At 29.8% G+C, this 18,701-nt stretch overlaps 1 protein-coding gene and 1 long non-coding RNA gene across 3 annotated transcripts in view; one reads left to right on the top strand and one right to left on the bottom strand.

Annotated features, from left to right (window-relative positions):
- The window catches only part of LOC143069772 (uncharacterized), a 43,569-nt gene extending 26,464 nt beyond the window's left edge, over window positions 1-17,105 (top strand). The window contains exons 10-13 of one of the 2 annotated variants that reach the window (XM_076244546.1): window positions 903-914; window positions 9,803-9,969; window positions 11,491-11,577; window positions 12,250-17,105. In XM_076244546.1, the coding sequence (XP_076100661.1) occupies window positions 903-914; window positions 9,803-9,969; window positions 11,491-11,577; window positions 12,250-12,885 (902 nt within the window). In that variant the 3' untranslated portion in view covers window positions 12,886-17,105. The remainder of the gene's footprint in view (window positions 1-902; window positions 915-9,802; window positions 9,970-11,490; window positions 11,578-12,249) is intronic. The other variant, XM_076244547.1, reaches the window with a different exon arrangement.
- Window positions 2,155-7,665, bottom strand: LOC143069774 (uncharacterized). Its single transcript, XR_012976493.1, has 3 exons — window positions 7,120-7,665; window positions 5,837-5,907; window positions 2,155-4,031 (listed from the first exon to the last, which is right to left on the bottom strand). It is a non-coding gene; the product is annotated as an uncharacterized LOC143069774 (long non-coding RNA).
- Window positions 17,106-18,701: the final 1,596 nt, after the last annotated feature.

Genomic DNA, 18,701 nt, shown 5'->3' with positions numbered 1-18,701 from the left:
AACATAAAATTAAGATGAATTGATTTCCATTTCTTTAGCTTTTATCATTTAAACATTGAAAATTATTATTATACCCCCGCTTTAAAAAAGGGGGGGTATACTGTTTTACCTCTGTCTGTCCGTCCGTCAGTCCGTCCGTCCGTCCGTCAGTCGTACCGTCCGTCAGTCCGTCCGTCCGTCCGTCAGTCCGTCCGTCCATCAGTCAGTCCGTCCCATGAAACTTTCGTCGCATTTTTCTCAGGAACTACAATACAAGGATTTCTGAAATTTGGTTTCAGGGTTTATCTAAGTCAGCTATACCGTGTGATGCGTTTTCAGATTGATCACTTGACAACTTCCTGTTTAACGAACACTTGTATGATTTTACACATGATAGCCAAGTTGAAAATTTTCGTCACATTTTTCTCAGGAACTACAATACAAGGATTTCTGAAATTTGGTTTCAGGATTTATATAAGTCAGCTATACCGTGTGATGCGTTTTCAGATTCATCACTCGACAACTTCCTGTTTACCGAACACTTGCATATTTTTACACTATTAATATTATCCACTTGCGGCGGGGGTATCATCAGTGAGCAGTAGCTCGCAGTTTCACTTGTTATATTTAACAGTTGCAAGAACACTGGAACTATATTCATCAAAATATAAGCTGCCACTTGTGGCTATTCATTGCATTTTACCAAAAGGCAATTTGCCCTTTGCATTTCAGTATGTATTTTTATGCGGCATCTATTCTGACATGTGCTCGTTTTAGGATAAAAATTGTATATGAAATTGATATATTGAAGTCTTTTTGGTAACTTTGGATGGTAGCGTTTATTATCAACTGCATTTTAAGTCCAACTGTATTTGTTTTGAAATAAATTTATGTATTTAAAAATGAAATTAATCAATTTTCAGGTGGTCAAGCAGGTATTAACCTTTATTTTTATTACTGTTGTCCATTTTTACCATTGTTGTACAAGTGCCATACCAATTTAATTCTTTGTTTTGTACTGTTTTTTACTTCTTGATAATTGATAATTGGGTCATGGGGGCAACATGAGTTTTGCATGACCATACTACATGTTATATCAAATTTATTTACGCTTCAAACATATTCAATTTTCAGAACTCAGTTGGTATGGCCTCAGCCCTGATTTATAGTTTAAAAACCCTAACTCTTCATGGCATGACATCATTTGTTTATTAACATCATTTCATGTCTAACGATATCTGAGAAGTTTTATTAAAAACTATATAAGGAATATTCAATGCAGTCAAAAACAAAACCCAGTAACGAGAAATACAATTTTATGCAGACAATTGAATTTAGATGAAATATAGTTCTTTTCATGAAGTTTGACCTGGTTTTACCCAGTAATAAGAAATTCAATTTCATGCAGCTAATTGGATTTAGATGAAATATATTTCTTTTCATGAAGTTTGAACTGGTTTTATTATTTTATACATAATTTATTCTTTTGGTTTTTTTTATTTGAGATGCATCATTTTAGTTGTTACTTTTGTTTGTTGCTAGGATGTTTATAGAAATTTTAAAGAATAATATAGTATCTGAGGTTCTTTTGTTGTTCAAAATTAAGAAATAAAAAATTGTAAGTTCAGCATTTATTATTGCATAACTTTGACCTCTGTCAAAAATGAAAAATTTAATCAATGCTATTTCAAAACATTTATGAGAGAAAATCACTGGTGAAATAAAGAATTCATTTGATACTGTAATGTTTTCAGCGCTAATGAAAAAAAACATCACAGTAATTTCTGTAATTTTAAAGTAACAGATGGTTGCGTTTACAAAAGAATTTCATTTACCATTGTTGATTGTTGTTTTTATAGGTTATCTCCCATTAAAAATTAAAATTTCTTTTCCTACTTTATCAACTCATACTAACATTGAGTGAAATGCTTAAATGGACATCTATGAGAAAACCATGCAGATGGTGCTCCATGCAAAGTTGTTTGATTTTGATGAAACTTTGCTGACATGTTCAGGTTGACATCATATGAAAGTCATGCAAGTTTGAAGCCCTTACACTGCTGGTAACCATGGCAACGATAGGGATTTAGGGTATTTTTGAGTTTATTCATAGATGCATTTACTGAAATGCATAGATTTCATAAATTTTTCAAATAGAAATAAATACTATAATACTTCTGAGTGTTTAAATACTTTAATATCACAGATAGGATGTGTATGAAGTATAAATCACATCATTTTATTAAATATAATGATATATATATAAAATAAGGGTGTGGCAAAACACATAAAATGATAAAAAATATGACCTTTTCATCAAATCACACTAAAACAGACAATACAGCCCAAAAGTCGCTTTAATTTACCCTAAATTTCAGAAATACTTTGCATTTTCTTTGGTTCAAAAGATTTTGAAGGGATTTTGGTTGCAAATTAATTTTATAGATTTTATTGATCATTTAGATAGCCTCCCCCCTTTTTTTGTATTTTCGCAATAAATTGGGGAAAGTCTCATATTTTAATGAAACCAAGCATTCAAAAATAAATACTTGAATTATACAGATTGTAAAATGCAATATAGGTAAATCAAATAGAAAATTCAAAGTGAAATGGATTTTTGTGTCACAAACAATAGTAAGCATTAGGTTTAAAAAAGGGGGGAGCTGCCAAAGACAATTTTTTTTTTTGTATTTTTTTTTTATTCCAAATTCCTTTAGTCACTTGTCCCTATTACTTTAAAGAGTAAAATCCATTCATTTCTTCCTAGTAATCCCATTTTTGGTTATTGCAGCTTGGTTACTGAAAAATGATATGAAATTCAATGTCAAGTTCATCACATTGAAAAATCTTAAGTATTGACATTCAGAAGTTGTGTCTGACAGGTAAACAAAATTAAGACACGTTGCAACCTTTTACTGGAATGCTGGTTACCATATAAGTCATTTTGATCATGAGTACCTGAGACAGTGTGGATAAAATCTGAATTTCTATTGTTCAAAGGGAGATAATCCAATAAAAATGCTGATTTTTAAAACCTTAAAATTGCATGTACATATTAATTTAAACTAACATACACTTCATCAATTTAATAAAATATAAACATATCTCTATTTGGTTATCTGGAGAGATAGTTAATTGTGCATTTGAGCATATACTATTGGTTTGCTTTTGTTGTAGTACTTTCTAAAATTCTCCTAAAAAAATGTCTAAATTTATAAATTCTCTTTTAGCATTGATAAATTTTTAAATATCTCAATCTGTATAAATGATCATCAATGTTATTATTTTTTATAGCATTAGTATTATATTTAACAATCAATGAAGATGATACAATAACACTAAATGGTGCTTACATGCAAGAATAAGATTATTATAAACATACATAACAGTTAATTCGAATTGACTTAGCAGCACAAGACAATTGTTGCATTAGGTATGGAATTTAGGGAAATATTAAATTGTTTCCATACTATCTTATAAGAATTTACATACATGTAACTACATGAACTATGAAAGGTAATTTACTAATAATCCAATCAATAAAACTAGTTAGTCAATCTAAGAAACAATTTCTGACAAATGAAAATATTATTATGTTTATCAAATGGCCAAGTACATTCGTAATCTTCATGATTGTCTTCAATACTGATGACCTTTTAATACAGATGTAATTTTAGACTTCTTATTCGCTGATAAGAAAGCCTTGTTGATGGTGAGACAGTGAGAACATTCTATTTCCTAGCAAATATCTCTCTCTTCTCATTTGTGTTGCAACTGTGTGTTGACTTGGTGGTTTTTAAGACTTCAGCGAGATTCACATTGCTGTTTTTTTTTCCTTTTTTTCAAAGCATATGAGTTCCATTTCAATTTATTTTTATTTGAGCTTGCAACATCAACAGGAAAAATCAAAGACGTCACAGATCAGAGCCTTATTCAAGTATCAGTAATATTATCTAAGTTTTTCTTCATCATAAACATGTTTATCAACAAAAATGTGTCTCAGCAATCAGTCTTCTTTCATGAACTCCAGTTATTTTTGGATCACCAAATGTCTGTAAAAAATAATAAGAAAACAATTGTTATCCATTAAATGATTGAAATTTCCTAAAAAGAAATTTCTTATTAACTTGGTCTTAGTGTAAAATGTGTTTCGATTATCACAACTCTGACATTCCAGTACATAGAATAAGAAATAGAGTATACTAGCTAAAAATGGACCTAAATTTGATTTTTTTCTTATTCCAAGCTGCAGCAAACTTAATTTTAATGAAGTTAATTTTGCAGATTTCATCTTGTATTTATGACGTTATGACAATACAAAACTAGGGAGATGAGTATTGATTGCAAATGAGACAAATATCCACAAAAGTTCAAATGAAATGAATGCAATGCCTCTGTACAACCTTCAACAATGAGAATAAAACAGCTCAAGGGTACATTCTATTACAAATGCAGAGATTGCACCTTCATCAGGTTGGGGGGGGGGGGGGGGGGGGGGACACTATATAGACACTACATTCAAACTTGATTCACATGATACAGTTCAGAATTTGGATTGTGATGAATTATTAGACACATCATACATGTAGGTTTCTGACACAGAATAAATGTGGTAAACGAACTGATGATTTTGAAATTGGACTTGTACCAATATCCAAAATCTAAAGTCTAAAAGACATGATTAGATTTATCACATCAAAGAACCCCACATATACAATTTTTAATGAATTTAAACAAAGTTTAAGTTTGGACCCCAATTTGAATCAACTTGATAACTGAGCCCAAATCATAAATCTAAACATGCTAAATGCATGATAACATTTAGCATAGAAAAAAAACTTCAATAATATTTTAATAAACTAACAAAGGTTTTTTTGCCCCCGTGATCTTTTTTGCAATTTGAAAACGAATATTAAAAATCTAAACATAAAAGAAGTATTTAACCCAAAAAAGTACAATACACCATTTAATTTTGCATAATATCATAGAACACCAATTATTCAATTGTTTTATGAAATCAAGTTTAACTTTGGACCCTTTTGACCCTATAGCTGATATAGACCAATTTAAAAACAAGCCAAAACATTTGAAATTGGTAAAACAATAAGCATTGGAAACAAATATATAATTAATTTTACAGCTAATTTCCTAAGGCATGTAAATCTAAGACTTCGGTTAGCTTGCATGGTTTGTTTGTATATTGTACAATTGCAATTGACATAACGTCTTATCAAATTTAAAGGTACTCCATAAAGGTTCAAATATGCCTATATTTATTGTTTGAAGATATCAACCTTAATTACAAAGCTTGAATCAATATTTATACAAACAGAGCAAGCAAACCTACCAAAGTTTTACTCTACACGCATTAGGAAAATAGCTGTAATAATGGTAAAAGTGTTTTTTTCCAAAAATGAAAAATACAAATGTAGTCTTCAGCTTTACCATAAATGCATGTTTACTATAAATGAGGATCTGTCAAGCTGACAAGAACACATTTTTTTCTAGGTTTAATTCTTATAAAGAGAACAATTCCAATGATGAGTAATTTTGTTGTGTAAATTGTACTGATATGGCTCTTAATTGATCATAAAATAATAATTTGAGGGTTCTGTGTGTTATTTTTACTTTTTGTTTACCAGATTGAACTTTTAAAATTGAAGGGCTAATCTAATTTATTGATTATTTATCATGTTTTTACAATAATAAATGTAACTGGTCAATTTCCAATTTCTATATATGATTATATTTCACAAATAATGCCACAGCACAGGTCTTATTTGCTGTCTATTTAGTAGTCTCTTGTTATGACTTGTTTGATTCATTTTTTTTTTAAACAATTATATCATATATTTACCTATATGATCTCCTATCATATCTGCTTTCATTTTAACATTATTTTTGTGCTTTTCCATCTTTAACATTAACCTGTTGATAAGAAATAAAATATTGTATATTTGTACATTTGCATGATCAGTACAGTGAGTTACATCTACATGTACATTGTACATTAAGTTGGCTTAACATAATGCATTGGTTCATTGAAAAAAAAGTTTTGTAGATATGATAATTAATTTGTGTAAATGTATGCTATGATATCAATCACATCATCAAGTAATTCATTTCTTTAGTATTGTTATTTTGAATTTGTTTTATCTGAGTAATCTGTAATGTTATAATCTCATGTTGCCCCTTCTGGGCCCTTTAATTTGGAATACATTTGTAAGCATATTCTATTCAGATTCTATTATATTAACGATAGAAGTAAAGACATGTACAAGTTCTCTTTCCATGTTTATAACTGTGATACATGACCTACACTAAGGAAATGTAAAGAAAAAGTCTCACAGTAACCAATTTTAAGAGAAAAAAAAAACCAGCTCATAGTCTGTAAAACATTTTTTTGAGTTTAAGAACCATATATTGTATCAATCTAGATGCATTGTACAATGTACATATGTAGTACTGGTAAAGGAATGAATAAAGACAGGAAATTCACAACTCTTTGGGAGTTATATTGTGACTTTAACAGTGCTTAATCAAAACCTGTCACAAAAATATTTAGGGTAGGGATAAAAATAAAGGTAGGTAAGGGTAGTGCGGTTAACACACATACTTTTTAGTTGGCATAAATGTACAGTAGTTTTCGTATGTTTATGTAATTTATACATGTTCTCGTTTCTCCTTTTTTTTTTTTATATAGATTTGAAGCAACCATTATTTTTAAATTTGGAGAAAAAAAACAGAGTCAATGGACTCTATTGATAATTTGGCAAAACAAACTCAGGGCGAACAGACCTGATACCGGAGGGCTTTGTAATAGAATATATATTTTATAATGATTATTATAGATCTCTTGAGAGACTGAGAGAGAAAAAAGTTTTTCTATTAAAATTTAAAAGGCAAACACATAAATCTTTTAGTTTCAGAAGAATTTTAAATCATTATAAATGTATGTCAATGAAAATTAAATCAGTGTTTGCTTCAAGAAATTATGTAAATACCCCCCCCTTTTTTCCCCAAAGAGAAATGGTCTATGCTCTTCTTCCTATATTTATGATTTAATGTGATGTTTCTATAGTATGTCTTTTTATGGTGTCAAATTGCTTTTTCTAACCACAAAAAAATTAACAAACTTACCAGAACCAACTGAAACTGAAAGTTTTGCTTTGGAATTTCCGTTGCTAGATTTGGAAGGGTCATGAAAGGATGGTAGCAACTCATTTTGTCATCTTGTCTACTGCAATCCAACTCCTGTCCATGTTTGCAGCATATGCATATTTTTAAAATGTGAGTCTGAAACCTAGACATGATAGTGATAGTCTAGCCTCATGAGTCATGTCTAGACTATCTGATCAGGATCAGACTTATCCCAGTGGCAGTGGGAATGTCTTTGCCACATGGTTTGCTATGTCTTTGTTACACTCTTTCAATAAAAATAAGTTTTTGGCTACACCATATTCATCAAAAATACCATTATTTCCTATCCTTCTGCACATTTGTTGATTTCCCTCCTTCTGTTATTGACACTAAATCGACCTTTTATTGTGAAGAGTTTTACAAAGGGAGATAATTTTAGCTATATTTTTCAGTTTTTCATCTTTTATTCAAATAAGCTTATATCAATTTGCAACCAAAATCCCGTTAAGGAATACTAGTTTGTAGTGAACCATAACGTTTAACAAAATATTTTCAATTGGAGTGACTTTTGAGGTTTTATGGACATTTTCAGTACAGGCTGAATTCAAATTTAAAAAAAACACAATTATGTCAATAAAAATAAAAACAAAAACAAAGGTCGAAATAAGATCCAAATTACAGTTTATTTTAGTAGAAAGTCTGAATTTTAAGGCCAAACAATTTTTTTTGTCATATAATACTTTGAACTATTCAATAAAAAAAACCCAAAAATGTCAATTTTCAACAATATTTTCCAGCAAATTTGGTACTAAACTTTAATTGCCCTGTATTCACATAATTTGAGATAAATTGTCATTTTTTAACCATAGAACTATTAGATGTACTTAATACTTTACTAGGAACCCAAAACCAGCTGGAAATTCCACAACCCCTTTCATAATTTTTTTTTGATTTTGCATGGTTTTCTCGTAGACATCCATTTAAATACACTTCATATCATTGAATCCTAATATTGTGTGCTTTTATAACAAAATTTAACTTTCTTATCAGAATGTTTCAGTAAATATATTATTGTTGAAGCAATATTTTCTATTGAATTTTTAAATTTCAAGAGCATTTTATTTCATGGTTTCTTCATTTGCATGCATCAAAGTACCATATTCGGGCTTGTACAGTTCTCACTGGTACATAGTCAGCACATCCTTCTGCCCACGAAATTTTAGGTAAACAATTTTTTGTAACTGTTAGAAAAGTCAGGTAAATTAAAAATCGATCTATTCAATTCAAGGTTTCCCCCTCTCCGTCAAAATTCACAATGATTTGAATATCAATGAATCCATAATATGTAGGAATTGACCCTTAAGCTTGCTTTATATAGGACCTAAGAGATTATAGGATAGGATCATATTAGATGTTTTGTTTTTCTGTGTGCAGTGTTATTTTTGCTATAGAGAATTTATAGTTTATTTGATATTTTTTATAATATCATTTTTTATTCTGGTATTTATCATAAGTCAGTTTTTCAAACAGATATGTTTGATACTATTTTTTTTTAATCCTAAATATTGTTTAAAAATAACATTAAAAGGAGAAATGTTAATGCCCAGATGAAAATTTCAACAATTAATGTTTCTTCAGGTTCAGTAATGCTTATGGGCAATAATATTTGAAATTCCGAATACAAAGGATGAGAAGCTGCTAAAACAAAATTGGACCAAAAGTAAAAGAGGGAAGAAAGATACCAAAGGGACAGTCAAACTCATAAATCTAAAACAAACTGACAACGTCATGGCTAAAAATGAAAAAGACAAACAAACAACAGCACACATGACACAACATAGAAAACTAAAGAATAAACAACACGAACCCCAACAAAAAACTAGGGGTCATCTCAGATGCTCCGGAAGGGTAAAGTTAGCATGGATAAGGGGTCATGGGTATGTATGTGGGTCCTTCAGATACATTCCTAGAACTCACAATATAAATCATCTTTTTTGTTTAGTTTGAAAATAAGGAGATGTGGTATGATTGCCAATGAGAAAACTTTCTTAAAGACTTCAAATGAAAACGAAAGTAGCGACTATTTGTGGTTTTGCCAAAGTCTGCAACTGCCAATGACAACTTTGCAATTTGTTGAACATTTAATTTCGTGGTTAACCTGTACACCTGAAATCCACGAAAATTGGTATCAAACGAAAATTAATGAATCCACAGTATTTATACGTATAAAAAAGAGTACGGGTAAGTTGTTGCAGGGAGATAACTTTCCTTCTATGATCAAAAAGGACAAGGATTCTAACTAATCCCTGTCTCCATACATCATTCAAATACGAAAGACATTAGATCTTTTGTAACAAATAATTCGTCACTTGATGATGTCTGGGGAAAATTTTGCACCATTACCATTTTGGTAACTCAATTATTTCAAAATTGGTATTCAGCCCAGGCTGCCAATCCCTGACAGACAGTGATAATTGAATTCTTGGAGAATTGCAATAAAACTAGAAACCTACTTTTGGAAATTCATGTTTATGGTCAGACATCAAATATTAACAATAATATAAACATCTCTCTATTATTTTTGAATTTATATGGTTGTTGCATATATATATATATATATTGTGCTTATTTTCTAAGAAAATTAATTAATTGACTTTTATTCTGCTATTTTTCATGTATTCAGGCCAAAAGACAAAGTACATGATATTTATAAAGACGGGTGATAAAAGATATGCTGGGACAGATGCAAATGTTTTTATTCAAATCAACGGAGAGAAAACAATGACCAAGAAAAAAACTCTTGATGATGAAAAAAACAATTTTGAGAGAGGACAACTTGATTCATTCCAGGTAAAATCAGCTGAACAGAAAGTAGTCAACATTTAGTTAATGTTTTGTAAAATCACTTTCTACCCGACCCATATCTCTTGAGAAGTGCGAAATGAAAAATTATCACCATGAAAACAATTAAAGCATGAAATGAGGGTAAAAACAGGTGAAATCTGTCTGAAGGACATGTTTCTTCATACCCTAAATATAGTTGATCTATAACTCACAGTAACTGAGAATATCAAGTTTGGTCAGAACAGCCTATATAGCCTTGTGAAATATCAGTTTTAAATTTAGAATTTATTCTACAGAGCAATAAAATTTATATAAAAATCTCAAAAATGAGCAGAAGGCCTGTGGATGCAAAGTGTTATCTTGAAAACTGAATATCTGATCTTATTCTTGGCTCAGGTTATGTTTTTTCAGTATGAAGATGTTGATGTTATATTTTTCAGTATGAAGATGTTGATGTTATTTTTTTCAGTATGAAGATGTTGATGTTATATTTTTCAGTATGAATATGTAGATGTTATATTTTTCAGTATGAAGATGTAGATGTTATATTTTTCAGTATGAAGATGTAGATGTTATATTTTTCAGTATGAAGATGTAGATGTTATATTTTTCAGTATGAATATGTAGATGTTATATTTTTCAGTATGAAGATGTAGATGTTATATTTTTCAGTATGAAGATGTACACTGTAGATGTTATATTTTTCAGTATGAATATGTAGATGTTATATTTTTCAGTATGAAGATGTAGATGTTATATTTTTCAGTATGAAGATGTAGATGTTATATTTTTCAGTATGAATATGTAGATGTTATATTTTTCAGTATGAAGATGTTGATGTTATATTTTTCAGTATGAAGATGTTGATGTTATTTTTTTCAGTATGAAGATGTTGATGTTATATTTTTCAGTATGAATATGTAGATGTTATATTTTTCAGTATGAAGATGTAGATGTTATATTTTTCAGTATGAAGATGTAGATGTTATATTTTTCAGTATGAAGATGTAGATGTTATATTTTTCAGTATGAAGATGTAGATGTTATATTTTTCAGTATGAAGATGTAGATGTTATATTTTTCAGTATGAAGATGTACACTGTAGATGTTATATTTTTCAGTATGAATATGTAGATGTTATATTTTTCAGTATGAAGATGTAGATGTTATATTTTTCAGTATGAAGATGTAGATGTTATATTTTTCAGTATGAATATGTAGATGTTATATTTTTCAGTATGAAGATGTAGATGTTATATTTTTCAGTATGAAGATGTAGATGTTATATTTTTCAGTATGAATATGTAGATGTTATATTTTTCAGTATGAAGATGTAGATGTTATTTTTTTCAGTATGAATATGTAGATGTTATTTTTTTCAGTATGAAGATGTTGATGTTATATTTTTCAGTATGAAGATGTTGATTTTATTTTTTTCAGTATGAAGATGTTGATGTTATATTTTTCAGTATGAAAATGTTGATGTTATTTTTTTCAGTATGAAGATTTTGATGTTATATTTTTCAGTATGAAGATGTAGATGTTGGCCCTATCAAGACCATTACAATAGGCCATGATAACTCTGGACCAGGGGCAGGATGGTATCTACAAGACGTGAGTTATACTTTATATCGTAAAACAGTGAGACACAAAAGGACATACAGAGGTCAAAGTTAGATAGACTGTTTACATATTTTTTGCATCTCCTTTTTAACAACTAGTAATGTCATTTTTAAATTGCGAATTAAGGAGAATGTTTATTTCTTGGTGATCTTAACAAGTATTTGAGTACACAAGGGTTGCTATGTAGTGCCAGGTATCAAATACCATACAAATGGATACTCCATGTATATATGTTACAGTGAATTTGTAAAATTAGGGATTATGTATAATCACTAAAAAAAAATATCAGTGATTATACTTAATAATGTATGTTCTAATCTTTTAAATTGTTTGAGACAAATCCAGTTAACAAACAGTTTCAGAAATCCCTTGAATTGCAAAAGTAGCGTGACAGTAACAAAGTATGTTGACATGGTTACCATGTTTGGCTATGCATGCATCGCTGGGCATGTAAATTCACATCAATGGAACAACAATCGTAAAATACATTTAGGGTATAACAATAATACATTTTCAGTCATGGAAATTCTGTTTTTTTAACCCATTTGGGTCATGTAAACATACTACAAATGTAATACTTCTGAACCGTTGAAAATAGAGAAACATAACAGAATACCAAATTACTTTTGGAACTATTTTAATGAGGAGTGTTATATTTTAAAGGTGAAGATAAAAAGATACCTGCAGAGGAAGGAGATTGTTGAATACCTCAAGAAAACAAAGAAAGAAGCTGCAAAAATGAAGCGTACAAACAGAAAAGGAGGTAAAGATGAAGTGGATGAACTCGAAGACAGGATGCAGAAACTAATGAAAAAAGGTTCAAAATATGATGATCTTTCTGACAATGAAGATCTGAAAGGGAGAAAAGGCAGAAGAACGTCAAAATCTTGTTCAAGATATGATGACGACCTTTCTGACAATGAAGACCTGAAAGGGAGAAAAGGCAGAAGAACATTGAAATCTCGTTCAAAATATGATGATGATAGTTCGGATGAAGAGGAAGAACTAAGAGGTAGAAAAGGAAGGAAGGAAAAGAACAATAAGAAAGCACAGAAAAAGAAAAGAGGAAAAAGAGATTCTTCTAGTAGTAGCGATTCCAGTGATAGTGAAGAGGAATATAAATCAAAATCAAAAGACAAGAAAAACCAACGTAGAATGTCGGATAATATTGAACTTAAAGTTCCTCTGTACGAGGAATACGTTTTCCCCTGTAATGAATGGTTTGCAAAAGATGAGGGGGATGGGTTATTTGTAAGAGAGCTCAAGGTTAAAGAAAGGACAATGTACTACAAAAATTAATATATTACTACGCAAATGGAAAATCATTTATCTGGCAATTTGATATCTTACATTAAAATTATTTCTATATTTTACTTTGAGGATATGTCACACAAACTATCAGAAAACATCTGATTGCATCAAATTTTGCTGAAAAAAAAATGTGAAAGAATGAAAAGAAAATTATCTTTGTATCATTCTAAAAGGTTATAAAACTAAAAAGATTAGTGCTTATTTTGATTGGCCTAAAAATTATGTCAGAACCTTACAAAGGGTAATAATGTTACAAATGCATGGCATTTAAATTAATTTAATTATTAGCTGTAGTGTATTCATTGTTTAAGACTATAGTGTAGTGTCTTAAATGAATGAATGTGTAGAGTTGTTAAATGGAACCATACACATGTACAATTAATTCAGAGGTTACTGCATGTATTTATTAATGTGATATTTGAAAAATGGACAGAAAAGTGAGAATAATAATTGCGATTTTCAGAAAAAGCTGCATATACATTTTTATCAGATATCAGAATAAGAGTTCTTATTGTGATACTCATTGAGTTGCATTGTTCTAATTTTGAAAAAACTTGCAATAATTTCTGACTTTGAAGTATTCAACCAACTAATATACACGCAAAGTGTCAATTCTATTTTATTTTTAGAATAATCTTTAAAAAATGACTATATAACCAATTTACTTTAGGTGGAACTGAGAAAAGAAAAACCTTTGAGGAAAATAAAAAGCAATTTGAAATTTTAGAAAATATATGAATGGCTAATTTTGATTTTAGAATTATGTGAAAGTAGGAATGTTAAGTAGAATGTATTGTATAATTTTAGAATTTAATGTTTTATCATGTCATAAAATTTAAAGTCATACCAAAAATACAGAGAAGCATTTGGTATTTTGGGAAGGGCTATTCCATTAAAGCATAATGGGAGAGTAGAAAGGGAAGAGCTATTCTACTAAAATAGAATGGAATAGATGAGAGGAAAATTCTATTTTAAACAATGATCTTTCATGGTTATATGGTCCATATGTAGTATGCAAAATTACTCAGAAAGTTTTAGGAAGACCTACATACATACCCTCTAAAATTCATTATAATGAAATAGCTTTCTGAAAAGCTTGTTCAATGTACAGGTTACAAGGTTATGGTGTTTGAGATGGACAAGTCTAGATTTTCAGTTGTGCTGAATCTTATGTTAATACAAATCCTGTATCCAAGCCTCACTTACAAGTATCTGACAATATTTGTTTCTACTTTTTGTTTTAAAGATCTGTAGAGATTCTCTGGTATTGTCATAATGATACACACTTTCAAAAATATGTAAGTGTGAATTTGATTGGTTGACATATTAAGTCCCAGAACAGAAAGTAGATTGGAGTGTTGACAGATCCATGTAAGCATAGTTTGGTTACAGGGTTTGTATTTTCAGTAGATTGAGTTGTGCTTTGACAACTTTTTATTATGCTCAATTGTTATTAGTTAGTTGTTCTGTTGCAATATTTTATGTTTTAAAAAAGTCTATTTCTATTATATTTTATAATTTGTTTCTGTTGTGATATATATTTGTTTTACTATTTCCTGATCTTTACATGCGTAGTTTTTTATAAAACAACATTTTCTGCCCGAGAAGGTCTGTATTCTCCACTAATAAGATCAGGCTGTCATGCTTTAACCAAGTGGCAGTAAACTTCTCAACAATCATTCTTATTTTTAATCATACATTTGTTATTATTAAGAAGTTTTCATATCAATATTTTAAACATCTTTGCAAGCTCCATAATGGTGATTTTAACTTTAAAGATAAATGCAATTACAGGTACTGTTATGTTATATTTTTGTTATTGTTCAAATTGATGAACAAAAGAGGTATCTTTTCATCATATACTCCAAAATTAAATTTCTGAAGGAGTTTATATTGAAATAAAGCAGGTTGTATATAATTTGACCTTGATTGCCTTTCTGTACATTTAAAAAAATAATTGTAATGTTTCCTATTTAAGATGTTATACGGTTCATGATAAACAATTGTACATTAATGTAAGCAAATTTAGAAACTTGTCAAAATTGTAAAAAACTGCTTATTGAGTGGTGCTCCTTTGTAGGTCATGGAATGGGGATAACATACAACTTCATTTTGTCTGTTTATACATATGTATATAATCTCAGGCTCTCAGTTAGAATACCTCCTAGGTATGCTGTATTATCTCTGTCCTTCTATAAAAGATTTTAGTGCATATTCAAAAGAATTTTTTTTTTAGATCTTCTGAAATGGCCATGTATGAAATTTTTGGTAGCACTTGTTATTGGGAAATACAAATTAGAGCTTCTAAATCATTATCATAGATCAATCAAAAATAAGATATCGGGAAACCTATTCTCTCATATAAGAATTAAAGAGAATTCAGGATGAACAGCAGTAAGACATCAACCCAACAACAACAAAAAGTCTGCTTATGTTTGTATCAAAAGGATAAAAGAAGCTCATAGAATAACTGAAAATCATGTTTATTTATGATACAAAGATTTGTGCATTACTAATCAGCTGTTTCCCACCCCCCCCCCCCCCCCCCCCATATTTTACCCATTTATTGCAAACATCTGCATGATATTGTCAAAGACTGATATTTATTAGATAAACCCATTTGGGTTTTTTACACTTTCAAAGATGTTATGAAAATTGTCCATGCAAATAATGATGATAATTAGTAGAAACTCTTCATAGAAAAAATATAAAATCAATATTCATATTCGATGTTACAATACCCCCTTCTTTACCAGTGGGTCTGTACTGTATTATGTTGTTTTACTTTGTGTTCTTGTTATCCAAGGTGAATTGATTTGAAAATTTATGTAATTTTACTAACATGGATGAAGGGGAACTTTTTCTGTTTTACAAATACAAAATGATATTTATTCAGTCACTGGTTTTAATGGTTACATTATGTCAGAATCTAATTGGAAAATCCTGAAACTTTCAAATGGTGAACCATATTTTTGGTAGGGGACTTGTAAAAATCACCCATATTAATTCTAGTCATCATGTTAGGGCCATCAGTTTTTAAAAATCCTCTTCAAATTTTGTTGCATGTTTCTACTAACCTGAACAACAGAAAATTTCAATAACTATTTAAATTCTGGACCATTTTTTTTCCCAAATATGAACTTGAAAAAATAACCCATATTCATTATGTAAAGGGATCAAAAACTTTTTGAATTTTTTTGAAGTTTTTACTTGAGCAAAAACATGTTACATAAAATCAACCACATATAAAATTAATTTTTGAGATTTACAGAGCTCAAATGGACTGTAGGGTTATTGCAAAAATATCATTTAATTACAATGTTCATAAAAGTCAAGTCCAACTATGACAAGTGGGATCCCGGAAATATGTTTTCTTTTTGAATTTGTGGCAGGAATTTCCAATTTGATTTTGTTTGACATGGATTGAATCTTTAGCATTGATCAGTTTACATGAAGTCTTTAGTTTTTTATTGAATTGTACTATGACTAATTCTGATTTATAGGCTAGGTAGTTAACACACTTTAGAATGCCAAAGGAGAAGGTACCGTAATCGGACATCTTTAATAAGATGCATTTATTTGACATTCGTTATATTTTGAAAGATTTTATAAATGATTGCAAATTGAAATTCCTCATGATCAGATATTATGTTTTTCATTGTATATTTCTGTTGCGCATTATTTTGGAAATTTTGTAGGGGTGTAATTTTTGAATTACCAAAGACAGTTTTCATAAATTTATGTAAGTTAACAAAAATTGTTCAATTTTATAAAAAGAAGTCTAGGATTAAAATGGATTTGAAATATTCAGACAATTACTCATTTAGGAAATAGTCATTTGGTTTAAATCTTTTGCTAACACTTTGAACTAAAAGAATGTCAAAAGTTACTACAGGGACCCATCTTCACCAGAAGAAGTCTTAATACGAGTTTAAAAAAATCATGACAAGCTACCCTATATTTTTATTTTAATGTATAAAAGTACAGGATTTTTTTTCTCAAGCTAACAGCTTGGCTTTCAAAATGAAAAATTTGAAACTTTAATTTTGAATTCAGATGTAATTTAAGAGGATGTAACTTCAGTAGCTAGTATGTGTTTATTGTACCTTCTCCACAAATTAGTTGTCCCAAATTTGATATTATAATCAGGTAACTAGGTGATTGGTATTTACTCTGTAAGCCAAAATAACTGTGATATTTGTCTCAATAAATTTAGAATATCTAAAGCTTTATTTTCTTATATGCATGTACACGGAAATTATTTAGAAAAATGTGTGAGTCTTCCATAAAGACATGCAATCCTAGTATAAATGTACTACACTTTGGTATATAAACATCATAATTCTAGAAGGAAAAAATTAAAACAGCAGATGCACAACTCTTGTAAAAATTTCTGATGATGTTTTGGGAATTCTGCTGAATAATGCATCTATTTAAGGATATGTGTATGTAGAAATGTCACAGTTAATGGTTTTGTATGGTAAAACACAAATTCCGTAATCACAGAGACTAAAAAATGACTTTAAACTAAAAAAAGAGGAGACAGATCTCAAGGTTAAGATATTGCTGATTGAATTCATTCAAAACAGGTGAACATTGGATGATTTTAAGGTGGTACCCAACACTACAGGGAGATAACTCTGTAAAATTAGCTAAACGTTTTAATTACGTTGTGTTGTTAAGGGAATTTTAAGCTTCTCAATGATCAAAAATAGTGTTTGTCAATCTGCTATATAACCAGTGTAATTTTTCTGATAAAATGGTTGGTTCAAATTTTTTGAAATTTTTATTTTTTTGTCAAAGGATGAAAGTGAATACTATGTCAAAATTTTATGAAAATTAAAAGCCAAATTAACTTTAGTGAAGGTGTTGGGTACCACCTTAAGGCAAATTTAAGAAAAAATTTAACCGATAATTATGTACTTTCTATACAAATGTTCATCTATTTTGAAAACATTCAATCAGTAGAACAAAATATAAATAAATGATTTTTTTTTTCATTTTCATTTATAGTCAACGAGAAAAAGTACACTACATGTATACACAAATAAAACATCAACCCAATGACACCAAACACATTATATGGTCTTCATACAAGTCTTTACAATGTTTCATGCTCTAAATTGTGCTCCCTCGAAAAATTGTTGATAAATTTCAGACTGATTATCCAAGATCTGCCATCTATACCAAACTAGAAAATATGGATAAGAGCCATCAGTGAGGAACTAGCAGGATGTAAAAGAGAGTTGAAAGATACCAGAGGGACAAACTCATAAGTCGAAAAACATAAAAAGACAAACAAAAGTACATAAAACATCAGATAGAAACCTAAAGTCTAAGCAACAGGAACCCAATCAAAAACTGGGGGTGAAGGGTGGGTGGGGGGGGGGTCTCAGGTGCTCCAGAATGTTAAGCTGAACCTGCTCCACTTGAGGCCCCTGTGGTGCTGCTCATTATAGTACAAACCTGGTACAATTTATTACAGTTTATTATCAAATTATTAGTTTAAATGTCTCTTAGGTATCTGCCATCTCTCATGTAAATAAGTAAACCGTGTTGAACGTAGGGTTATTCTATGTACAATGTAAATGCATAGGGATATCTAACTTAATTTTTTACCATGATTATCCTCTTAATGTTTTTTTGTATACACGACACAATTTCCCAAACTGGTGAATAATCGTGCCAAGCTTTGTCCCTCAACTCCAGGGGTGTAAAAGTTACAGAGCAGATACTATTTTATGAACATATGTACGGGGCTGGGTGGCTTAGTTGACCTTGATTTTCAATATAGGCTTTTGTCG

The sequence above is a fragment of the Mytilus galloprovincialis genome, chromosome 3 (assembly GCF_965363235.1).
Source record: "Mytilus galloprovincialis chromosome 3, xbMytGall1.hap1.1, whole genome shotgun sequence".
Lineage (NCBI taxonomy): Eukaryota > Metazoa > Mollusca > Bivalvia > Mytilida > Mytilidae > Mytilus > Mytilus galloprovincialis.
This window is presented reverse-complemented; position numbering and strand designations above follow the sequence as displayed.